The sequence below is a fragment of the Cuculus canorus genome, chromosome 1, assembly GCF_017976375.1.
Source record: "Cuculus canorus isolate bCucCan1 chromosome 1, bCucCan1.pri, whole genome shotgun sequence".
NCBI lineage: Eukaryota > Metazoa > Chordata > Aves > Cuculiformes > Cuculidae > Cuculus > Cuculus canorus.
The window spans coordinates 185458766-185471644 of NC_071401.1; the positions used below are offsets into that span (position 1 = coordinate 185458766).

The following is a 12879-nucleotide window of genomic DNA, read 5'->3' on the forward strand; positions in this document are numbered from 1 at the left end:
TCTTCTCCAAAACAGTAAAGGGAAGAGACTTCCAAAACATGTTAATTTACAGAGTCTAACACTTTTCATTCCAATTAATCTACGAGCAGAAAATCCTTTCAAATAGCTATACAACTGCTTTTATGTGCTAGCTACAGGTATAATAAGCAGAATAGTCTTCATAAGAGGACAATGCAAAAATGGGCACGCTATACATCAATGTATATTAACTAGAAATGTCAAAGATTTCCACATGGACAATTCAGTTTAGAGCGCTAGGAAATTATCCAGTCACATTTGATCTTTTGCATTAACACTGATCATATTGTAAAACTATATAAACTAGAGATATTCCAGGACATAGACATATGAGTAAATAGCCTTCCAGGAGGACTGAAGCAGAAATTACATAATTATTTTAAAAGCATTTTCTACTTTTTTCTGTTTCAGAAACAACACTAATTATTTACATGCACAAACTTGTTTTTTGAGGCTGTGGAGAATGTGCAGAAATTCTCCACCACCTGGAACAGCCACACAGAATTAGCAAAGACTCAAGGAAGGTTTTTGTCTGTCTTTGGGAACCATGAAGCCAGCAGGGAAACTGATTCAGGTCCCATCAGCTTCAGTCATGTCTGCTAACACTAGTCACCAGCATTATCACCAGGCAGTACCTCCACCCCTGAACCTGCTATTCAGTCACAGTCAGAAATTGTAGATTCAGAAATGCTCAGAGGGAGCAAGTGATGATTCTCCAACCAGTGTAAGGAAGGAGCTGAGAAGGAAATGGAAAGAAACGGAAGGTTCCTTGAACTCCACATAGACTCCTGACTAATGGCATCCTCCTCCTTCCTAGCTGCTGGGGATGATGACCTTTGGACTTAAAAGGGACTTTTTTTTAGTAATATTTATTACATTATTAACAACTTAAGATTTGTAAATGTGTTAATGTATCTACCAGTACTCGAACACCTGCTCATCAGGTTAATTTCCATTTTTTAACTGGTTAGGTAAAACCAGAATGAAATACAAATATTTTGTAGCTGATCGATATACTGACCTATATCAAATGTGCACTTACAAAAAATATACTATATATATTATATATGTATAGTAACCATGAATTTTTGTAGTCCTTTATGATAAGGATGTATTTTTAAAATACATTACTAAAGCTGTACCTATAGCTAACACATTTCCAGAACAGTACTTTTAAAATACTCTTCAAGAAGTCTACCTAAATATAAAGACCATATTGTTGCCATTGACTTACTTGGCATAAGTCTAAAATAATCTATTTTTGTAGAGAATGAACACTTCTAGAGAGTATTTTTAACATAACATTTTACTGAACACTAAAAAAGCAGGCACTAGTGATGTAATAGCATGATGTCAAAAAAAGTGTCAAGAAGTACAATGTAAATTTGAAATATACATTTAAATGTAGTACCTTGAAGAACAACCTTGAAAAAGTCTGTCCCATCTCCCAGTTTCATTAATGGGTAGGAAAGAACAACTACTCCCTAAAAAGTAAAAAAAAGTAAATACTGTGAAGTAAGAGTATATACCTCTAACCTACTGAAACACTTACACCAGCTGCAACATCTGTAAGCTAAAAAAAGATAGAATTGAAGAGGTAAGTAAAAATTACCATCTGAATTATTAGAAAAAAATTAATAAAAATTGCTAAGGAAATCTTTTAAGAGCAATATTATTCGGATATGACAAAGTAAATATCACGTCAATACGACAGATGCTACTGACTAGATTATAAGCTTTGATTAAACAACGTAATAGTAGCTATGGAAATACCTTTTAATAGTTACAATAATAGCAAAATGGCTACAGTTTTAGCACAAAACATGAAAAGTGACTAAAAAGGTAGGGTGATAAAAATCTTAAAAGGTACAGCAATTTCTCCAAAATTATTGGCAAAGGATTACAAAACAAATATCAAAACATAATCATAGTCAAGAGATAAAAGATGACTATAAGATAAATAATCTGAAAAAAAAACCCCAAAACCTGTACAGCTGGGAAAAAGGTATCATAAAGTTTTGAAACTGTATTTTGAAACCTATTAATTTGTCAATAACACAAATGCTCTACAAGATACAAAGGTTCTATTAACTACATAAAAATACTCTTTACAGTGAAGTTGAAGTTATAATGAAGCAAAAATCACACACCAGCAACTGCATGATGTTAACATCTCTTTCTAACAAACACGTTCGCTTATTAAGATGCTATCTCATTAAAAAAGATACTCCAACAGTAGCAAAAACGTCAGTCTAATGTATTCTTCCATAGTATGGCAGATAAAGCACTGTATCCTTCTCAAGGAGAAAAAAACCACAAAATTGGTTCAATAACGAAAAATACAAAAATTTTAAAACAGGCTCTATAAAGTTTTTAAGAGAACTACACAAACAGCACGACAAATAAAAGGTTTCTTCTAAAGAGACAGCTGGGGCAATGTGTCTACAAATGCACAAAAGCAATATTAAAAGGAGAATCAGGTAATTCATAATGATTTCACAGCATATATATTCAGTAGGAAGATTGACTTAAATGTAAGTAAATACTTCTGAAACCAAATTAATATAAAATACACAACAGTGAATTGTTACTGTAGAGGATTTAGAGAGTAAAAATAGTTCTACATTTTCACATGAACAAAATTCAACAATTTATTTCACTATTTTATAAGAACTATTAAGACTCCACAAGTCATCCTTTTCCAACCCAAAGTATATTTAATTTTATTACATTTTAAAAAATAGCCATGTTGAATTAGATTTACCACGTACCATATCGCTTTATTGCTTTTGAGACAGTAGCAGTGCTTCACTTAAGATCAAAACAAAGGTAAAACAATCTATGAACACATTTTTAACAGGTAAGTTCCTACTTTTCACAGGGAAGACTAATGATTTTTGTAAAGAGACTTCAGTATCAAATACTTATCTTCACAATCAGCATCTGCAAAATAATACTCTGAGGTCTGACTACGAATACTTTGAGAAAGGTTTGCCACCTGTTTTCAAAATTACAATTGTCTTTAAAATTTCAAGTATTATATACAATGGTTGTTGCTGAGATTTACCTGATATTGTCAGGTAAATATAATAAATAAATTATATAATACTACAGATCTTTTTTCTTGTAAAGTCTTTGCAATCTCAGGAACACTATATTTACGTGTATACATATCTTCTTATTAAGAAATTTCGATCCGCACAAGCATACAGATAGATTGATGAGACAGAGACTGCTTTCGGAGTAGTTTTTCTCTTTAGTTTTCCTTTTACATTCCAGTATCTTCCAATGAGTTTTCAAATTCTGGGACCATATAATAGTCTGGCCCCAACACCTTCCTTTGTATTCCAAACACCTATGCTCTAGTTTTGTTCCTCAGGAGAAATACTATCCACTACTTTCTCAACACGTCTAAAGATCTTGGGCTCCAAACTTCAAATCCATTTTAGTAAAACCTCCTTAAATTCCCTCTTCCACAAATCCTGCACTGCTTACTGAGCGCAGAGACAAACTTCTTCCAAAACCCTTCCCACTCCATGTGCCACTCAACTCACTTTCAAACTGACCACATCTAACCCCTCCAGTAAATCTGTCTCCTTCCTTGCAGCAGCCTCATTCCTCAGCCTGGTCCAAAAGCCGATTTTCAGCCTTGGTTCAGCTTTGCCACAGAAAAATCCAGTAGACGATGAATTAACAGGAGAAGGCATCAGGTTCAGCTAGTATACATAAAGACTGAGGAAGCGTGGACATTGCTCGTGCTGCTTCCCTCAAAATTTACATTAAAATTTGTACTGTTCAAAGGGGTGCCAGAAAACAAAAAAGTTTCAGAAGAATGAAAGGAAGGAGGTACACAAGTCAGACAGAAGCATCCTGGATGTTTTTTGCTGCTTTTTCCCAGAACACATCTTACAAAATTCTCCTCTCCCATTTCTCCCTCCTCAAAGCAGGACTTGATCCCTTATTTTGGCAGATCTACAGTGACAGTGCACTGTGCCACCACCAAGATAACCTAACTGCAGTGCATTCTAAGGCTCGCTTCAAACTCAGTCTGCAGAACTGGATTTTCCTACATATGGTGCATTAGTGCAAACTTTACCAGCTCTCTGGTTGCACTGTTTGTATACTAAGCTGTTTCAGCCACCTACTAATCCATGTCATCAGCAGCATGAAGTTCTCTTAACATAAGGCAGAAGTCTGAAAAAGAGATTTCATACACTTTCTCGTTCAGCAGTCAGCTATAACACTGCATGCATGCTTTAAATCATAGTAGTCTGGTAATAATTGCTCTGCTCTCCTAACAGAAACACTTATTTTGGCAGAAACATTTTCTAATTTACAATCCATTTTTGTCTGCTGCAACTTCTCCTTTGTGGAAAAGAATTCTCATTCTTCCATGTCAGGGGTGCTTGCAGACACAGCTCTTAAAAGCAGGAAAGCCCTTATGTCCCACAGGTGAATGGGGACAGAAAACTACACCCTGATGAACAAAAACCGTTTACTAGCAGCACTGGTTATTGATGTTTCCATTTGTTCCTTTATAAGACCTAAGGGAGGCTGGATCATTCTCAATCAAATCACCTCCTATCACACTCTACTGCTGCCTGCTTACAAATAGGGTAGTTCAGCCCCTTTGCTTTACCTAACGGGTAGAACTGTGAATCAATGAAGTCAACAGTAGCATGCATAAAAGTTCAACACAGTCATAATTTCACACTGCTTAAAGATATGCAACAGATGCACACAAAGAAAAACAGCTGCAGCAAGTCACCAACTGAGCTAGAATACAGAGGTCATTTATAAATATACCTGGAGCTATTTCAAAGTAAGCCAAAATTATTCTGTTAGTAAGTTACCTTAAAGTATTTGTTGGTATGATCAAAGCCTTCTTGCAGATGTTTCAAATCCTCCTTCTGCAAATGGCTTGGTAGTGGAGTCTCAGATTTTCCGCTAACAGTCTTCAGCAACCGAACAGGCATTGCTGCCTTCTCTAAACAAAAATAATATATAGAGTCCTGAAGCTGCTCATCTTCTTAAAATTAAGAGTTACTAGAAGCTGCAGTTTACTCAGAAGGGTAGTAATTATCTCTTTCATAAAAAGAAAGTTTATTTATGTAAGAATAAAAATCTTCAGAGAGATTGGCCTCATCTCTTAGTACCATGAATAGCAAGAAGACAGAAAGTAACATCTCCCTGGCAACAGACAGCTATCCAAATTAATTTGTTTTGCAAACATTCCGAAACACAACAAATGGCCACATAATATGACCTTATATATGAATGCAGAGAGTAATGCAAACAACGTGAATATTTTATCTACAGAAATGCACACTAAAAACCAAGCAGAGTTTGAATGACTCCTTCCCCAGCACAGGTCATACATAAACAGTCTCTCTATTCAGCTATTTGCCTATGAAACAATTTGCCTGCAAAGTAAAACATCTGACATTTTAACTTATAATGAACAAAGAACCTATCAGAACAGACTTAAAAATTTCGATCGGCGTATGAAGAAAAAAATAAAGAAAATAAGATGGGATTCTACAAATGCTAAACACCGAACACAGTGGAAAAAAAGCTGAAAAATGTATGGCTGTTTTCTGCTGTTTGTTCTCACTGTGCTAAAAATCAATGAAATAAATTCTTGGTGACATCCCTGTTATAACACTGAGAACAGGGAAGAGGGAAGAGTAGTTTGCCGAAGTGAAATTACACATATGAGAAGAAAGTGATCTAGCACTAAGCACTTATTGCCGTATTTTCTTATTACATGGTCATATCATTCTTCTTGGGGCATCTTCGGTTACTTGCTGTCCAATTTTTATTTAAAGTGGGTATCTACAGAAAAGTCACAGCATTATCAATTGTTTGTTTCCAGTAAGTTTCAATATACTAAGAAAAAAAATGCTTTGTATTTTCTAAAAACACACCTGGCAGTATTGCAGCCACAGTCCTAATTTCAGACAGTTTTAGTGATTTTCATATGACAGTGAAGAACAAGAAAAGCAGTTTTTCCTATACTTTCAGATGGACTAAGTACTTGGTATTCTACTAAATAAAACCTCAAACTATGTTTTCATTTCATTTAAGTAGTGCTTTTTCAGTGCTAGGCAGACTGAATACTTACAAAATATTTATTTACAATTATATGAAACCAGAAAGCCATTGTGAAATGGAAAGACCACTGGACCACAAGTTATAAATACAAGTCAGTCCATACAGGTGCAGACACTTAGCAATATTACAGACATTCTTTTAAAACAAACCAACAACCTTATTCTTCAGAAAAATCAAAATCCCACCTTGCTGTCATTCCAGCATCCAAAGACATATATAACTTTACTTATTATCCATGACTGTTTTTCTAGCTGTGAATGACCATCCTTTCTTCTTCATTTCCCAGTAAACTCCCTAGCGATGTTTTTATTGCCTAAACACATTCACTAATGAGAATTATATAAAATAAAATACTTCAGTTCAAACATCTGTCGACCAGCACAACTGGCATATGCACATGGGATGACTGGTTTTGGTTTCTTCCTGGTTTCTAATTAATCTACCTCTCACACTGCTTGTCTCAGACTGCACCTTTTATATTTTCCTATCTAGTAGCAAGGGAAAAGTCGGCCATCACATACATTAATTTTACATCTGCAATTCTTAGAAGACTAGTTAACCTTTCACTAGCAATATCAGCTTTTTCCTTAATATTTAAGAGCTAAAAAGCAGTAAGAGATCAAGGGTTACAAACTGACCACAACCTCTCTTCTCCATGCCCTCATGCTGCTTAGGAGGATGAGGTAGAGAAGTCAGCAGTAAAGCTAAGCACAGGAAGATGGCAGGGGTGAAGGAAAGGTCATTTTAGATTTGTCCTTATTTCTCATTAATCTATTTTGATTTGATTAGCAATAAATTAAGTTAATTCCCCCAAGTTCAAGTCTCTCTTGCCAAAGATGGTAACTGGGAGTGATCTCCCTCTCCTTAAATCAACTCATGAGCTTTTCTTTGTATTTTATCACTCTGTTCTGTTGAGGAGGGGCAGCGAGCATGTGGCTTCGTAGGCACTTGAGAGCCAGACAATATCAATCCACCAAGCACAATGATGGGAGGTACCACACCCGAGAAGTTTCAATTTCTACTTGAGCAAAACTCTCGTACAGAGATGCAGATGCTGTTCTGTCTCTGTTGACTGCTTTATCTACCAAAGGATTAGGAGCTAGAATTTCTATAAAATACCACTAACTGATGCTAAAAATGATGCCTTTATCTGTATGTTTTCAAACATGTACCAGGACAGCATCATCCTTAGCTTACCAGAATTTCAAGCCTTTAGGGAAAAGGGCAACTAGATAGACGTCTTTCAGTTCAAAGTATCTACTTGACACTATATTCTAATAGGCTGAGAAGCTGATCTATTCCACCTAGAAACAGTCAACTTCAAAGTTAATCAGCAGTATTGATTTTCATCCAGCAACACTATATTGAGCTATGGAGGAGTACAACATAATGGATTAACACTTCTTTTTTTAGATACATTTCTCTCAATTATGGTACTTGAGCAATTAAATAGACTTTTCTGGCTTTTTTTCCCCACAAAGATGTCCAACAGCAAGATGTGTTTTGTTACAATTCAAACATCATTGCTAAAACAAATCAAAGAAAGGAATTCGGGTTTAAAAAACTCATATCACTCTCCGATGGCTACCCTCTAACTCTGCAGCCCCCTTCCTTTCATTTAAAAAGAACATTTGCCGTTTATTTCAATGGAACAACTATTCCACATGTGCCTTCAAGGTTATAAAGGAAAATTTCTACAAAGGAGCCATGTATAAACTGATACATTGGGATGTGCACATATTATTTACTTACTGTATATCCCTACAATTTAGGAAAGTTATGTAAATAACATTCAAGTATTATAGAAAATAAGATTTCTCCCATCCCAGATCTTAACTTCTTTATATATAAAATGTATTTTAACTGCTAACCTCTGAAGTTCCCAAATTCTTGCTCTCTGAAATGTAAAAAAATAAGCAAAGACATAAACATCCAGCTCTAAGAGCTATAAAAGTAAATTTTGAAAGAACCCCGACACAGCACTGGATTCTCAAACCTACATGAATGTGGGATGCACGCAGGACAAGCAAGAAAAGCTTTCAGGCTCAGAGCCTTTTCATCAGCTCACACAGAAAGCAAAATAATTAGCATTTCCTTTTAGGTGCAGCACACCCCAGATAAGAGCTCTGAGAGCCTGGTAACTTCCATTTTTAAGAAAATTATACACCCAAAGGCTTACCCACTTACAGAGCCAGACAGTGGGTCTACAAGGTTTAAAGACTAACTTTTGAGCTTTGCAGTGCAAAATAGGACAGTGGGAAGAACCCGACTATTTCAGTCTTTTTGTGAAAGCCTTATATCTTTTTTCGCTAGGCTTTTAAAAATTCATTATAATTAGAAAAAAAAAAAATCTTAAATTATGTTCGGAAAAACACCACAGTAAACTCTCAGATTTGTCCTATCACCCTTCAGTGCACACTGAAAATCATTAGGAACCCACAAGCTGCCAAGTGAAGTTAACATGACACAGACAAAAAGCCAAGACAGAACTGTTAACACGAACAGGAGCACAACATGACTGACAGAAAGGAACAAAAGAAAAATAAGCCACACAGGAAAGGCAGAATTATACTTATCAGCAAAACAATTCATCACTATTTCTCCCCTTCCTCCATGCTTCTCTAAGCAATATAAAACAGCCAAATTTTGTATGCCAAGTAACACAGTAAAGCAGTACAAGGCTTCAAAAATACTTCAGTACAAACAGCAGTAGGTAGCAAGCTCAGTATAGAAAAACTTTCTCATACGCTGCCAATGTTAAACTAAAGGTACCAATGTGCCTTATAATGCTCTACATCCCAGGGGACATTATGGCGGTATGAAACATCTTATTAGACATGACAGATCAAGTCAATGTCCTATCAGAACCAAGAATCACTCCACGCATACTCAGAATATAAGTTGCTGAATTCTACTGAGAAAGAAGAATCTAAATGATTCAGTGAACTTTCATAGATGATAATTGGAAAAAAAAAATCATTTCCCTAGTAACAGAATGATGTTCCATAGGCTTCATATATCTGAGGACACATGAGGAACATATACTACAAAGAAAATACAGTAATGACAGTCATAAGTTCGTACCTTGCTTTTTTTCCGCCCAGATCAAAAAGAACAGGTATTTTCCAGAAGAGGACAAAGCGATCACAAAGTGAGACTTTTCCCCATGGTCCTTAGCTGCTGAACAACTCCATCACATTTGTCTTCCACAACTAGTTCTCTAAAATATTACCATTCTGCTATTTCCTTCTGTAAAAATTCATCGAGATATATTTAAAGACAAAAAAAAATAAAAAATCAAGCTCAGCCCCTAATTGCATCCTAAATTATAAATAAGATGCAAGACAAGCTTTATCATTTTTAGTTTTTACTGCCAAAACCTCAAAATATAAATGAAATAATATAGAAAATAGAATTCTACTGTAGAAATGGCCAGCTCTTAAAAAAAACAATATTAAAAATAAGCATATTAGTATTATCCATCTTGATTCTAGAATTAACTTAATGGAGGAAGAAATCAAAGTTGCATCTATTCTTCTGCTATGGTTTATCATCATAGTACATCAATCCAGTGCACAGAACAGCAAGAATTTAACACCTCTCTGTCTGGATTACTCAGATCTACTCAACATTTGACTTTTTCTCAAGCCAAATATACACACTGCTGTGTCTTGACTCTAGCTCTCAGTACAAGAAATGGTCTATTCTTCCATAGCATCCTCTAATTCTCTTCTCCAAGAACTAATGAAAGTCTAGCTTTGGAACAGAAGAGCAAAGAAAACACAAGAAATGAGAGGAAACTGGAAAGATTACTCTCTTCTCTGTAACCAATAAATACTTTAGTGATACTAGAAATTGACATAAAGGGCATTAATGTCATTTTGGGAAAAGGAAGCTGTGGCAGTCAGAGGTGGTGATTCCTCATCTATGAAAGCAGATACTACTTGCAGAGACACGTGAACTCATTCTCCAAATCAGAGAATAAAACACATGATTTTATAGAACTCTGGAGGAAACCTCAAAGTTTCATGAAGAATAAGGGAATAGACAAGAGCATCAGCATCTTATGTGATCAGTCAAAACAGCAAAAGACCATGTAAACACAAATACTAGTCAGTGCAATACCTGGACTGTGAAAAAAGTTAAAACAACTATGAAACAGGTAATACCTCTCTTTAAATGAGCGCACATTATGTAGACACAACCGTAGACTCTATATAGTTTATGCAAGATTTTCTCATAAAAATGATCATTTTACACCACTGAACAAAGTAGGCAGTACAGACCCACTATCAACTCAACCTGCAGTCACAAGAAATCAGAGGACCATCCATGAAGAACACAGTTTCTAGTCTAGAATTTTTGTAATAGTTTAATCTTGTAACTTGTGATTCCCTCAAGAATTCTCAGGAGGAGAAAATACCATGTCAGCTAACTAAAACAGAAGAAGAAACCAAGCCAGAAGTGTAACATTCCCTGAGCTGCAAGGCTTCAGTTTGCTGTTGCTGCAGATGTTCAGGCACTTAACTTCTGAAAGTAAGTCCCAGACTATTCTTACTCTTAGTAAACAGCTAGTACTTGCTCTCACTAGAATGTAACTGGAGTTCTTCACTCCTCCCTCCAAAATCCAACCCAACCCAAAATGTCCTTTATTAATTTTGGGTTAAAATTTACTAATTTGCTATTGTGCAAAAGAGGACACAATCAAATGCTACCTGCAGAAAATAAATTCTTAAACTGCCATTCATCTGAACAGCATTTCTGAGAAAGCAGGCACCCACTGCAGAACAGACCTCAGGAGGGCAGGCTATAAGAGATCCTTCCAGGATGTAATTACTACAAGAGAGACAATCTAGCAACTGCAAGAAACTGAGATCTTTAAAACCAAGAGTTTAAATGTATTAGCATAGGTACACTGATACTGAAAACTGCTTTCAGTATACTCAGTGCCTATGAAGGAAGGGGGAGAGCAAGGGGGAAGGCACAGGACTTGTAATCCGTAAAGCACCGCTTATCTAAGTGGGGACTCAACTCCCACAGCTGGGACGGTGTGCAGTGTGGCTCAGGGAGGGAAGGACGTGAAAGTAGCCGTACGTCTCACAGCAGAAAGCAAAGCCTGGCAAAGCGCCAAGGCGGCGCCAGGCAACGGGACGGGTTCTGCCCCGCCGGGGCGACCCAGAAGCCACATCGAAAGAACCCCCTTTTCCACAGCCGAGCTCCCGTCCGTCCTCCCGCAACTCTCAGTTCTGCGGAAGGCGCAAAGCGGGCCGGGCCAGGCCCGCCGGTACCTGTGTCAGGGCGCGGAGCCCCCGCCGGCGGCGCCGAACCCGCTTCCGCTCGCCCGCCCCGCGCATGCGCACCCGCGGCACCACCGCGCGGCCGCTTGGCCCCGCTGCGGGAGTGGAGCGCGCATGCGCCCTGCGGGGCTGCGCGCGCTGCGCTCACCGAGGGCGGGGCCGAGAAGTCACGTGGGCCGGGGCGGGAAGGTTCCTGGCTGGAGTGGGGCGGCCCCCGAGGCGGCTTCTTCCCGGGGAGCGGGGGGGCGGGTTTTGCAGCCGGTAAAGCGACCGTGGGTATACACACAGACTGCGGGGCGAGAGGCTGGAGAGCAGCCCTGCAGAAAGGGGTCAGGGAGTCCCGGTTGATGGAAAGTTGAACATGAGCCAGCAGTGTGCCCTGGCAGCCAAGAGGGCCAGCTGTGTCACGGGGTGCATCAAGCACAGCATTGGTAGTCAGTCAAGGGGGTGATTGTCCTGCTCTGCTCCGCACTGGTGCAGCTCCACGTCGAGTACTGTGTGCAGTTTGGGGTGCTGCAGTATTAAAAGGATATCAAGCTACTGGAGAGTGTCCCGAGGAGGACAACAAAGAAGGGTCTAGAAGGGAAGTCAAGCAAGGAGTGGCTAAGTGTTCAAGGCCATGTTGACCTCATCTGGAATGCTATGTCCAATTCTGGAATCCTTAACATAAGGATATGGAGCTGTTGGAACTGCAGAGTCCAGAGGAGGGCTACAAAGACGATCAGAGGGGTGGAGCACCTTCCATACAAGGACAGACTGAGAGAGTTGGGCCTGTTCAGCCTGGAGAAGAGAAGGCTCAGAGGAGATCTTATAGTGACCTTCCAGTACCTGAAGGGGGCTTACAGGAAAGCTGGAGAGAGGCTATTCACAAAGGCTTGTGGCGACAGGGCGAGGGGGAACAGGTATAAACTAGGGAGAGGCAGATTTAGACTAGACATTAGGAAGAATTTCTTCACAAGAATGGTGAGACACTGGAACAGATTGCCCAGGGAAGTTGTGGCTGCCCCGTCCCTGGAGGTGTTCAAGGCCAGGTTGGATGAGGGCTTGGGCGGCCTGATCTAGTGGGATGTCCCTGCCCATGCTAGGGGAGTTGGAACTAGATGATCTTTAATGTCCCTTCCAACTCTTAACTATTCTATGATTCTGCTTGGTGTGTTCTGCCTGGACAAGAGGACACTTAGAGTGCACCTCATAGCACTTTACTGCTTCCTTACATGGAGAGGAGGAGAAGCTAATCTCTTCTTTCTGGTGGCCAATGATAGGACCCAAGGGAATGGCAGGAGGATGAGCCAAGGGAGGTTTAGGTTGGATATTAGGAGAAGGTTCTTTACCCAGAGGGTGGTGGAGCACTGGAGCAGCTCCCCAGGGAAGTAGTCGCGGCACTAAGTCTGGCAATATTCAAGAAGCGTTTGGACAATGCACTCAGAAACGTGGTGTAAGTTTTGGGGTT

At 38.8% G+C, this 12879-nt stretch overlaps 1 protein-coding gene across 3 annotated transcripts in view; it reads right to left on the bottom strand.

Moving 5' to 3' along the window:
* Window positions 1-11556, bottom strand: part of POT1 (protection of telomeres 1) — a 69401-nt gene extending 57845 nt beyond the window's left edge. For 2 of the 3 annotated variants that reach the window (XM_054074567.1, XM_054074581.1), the window contains exons 1-4: window positions 11421-11556; window positions 9217-9381; window positions 4872-5005; window positions 1430-1502 (exon numbers count right to left, since the gene is read on the bottom strand). In XM_054074567.1, coding sequence (XP_053930542.1) covers window positions 1430-1502; window positions 4872-4994 — 196 coding nt within the window. In that variant the 5' untranslated portion in view covers window positions 4995-5005; window positions 9217-9381; window positions 11421-11556. The remainder of the gene's footprint in view (window positions 1-1429; window positions 1503-4871; window positions 5006-9216; window positions 9382-11420) is intronic. The other variant, XM_054074572.1, reaches the window with a different exon arrangement.
* Window positions 11557-12879: the final 1323 nt, after the last annotated feature.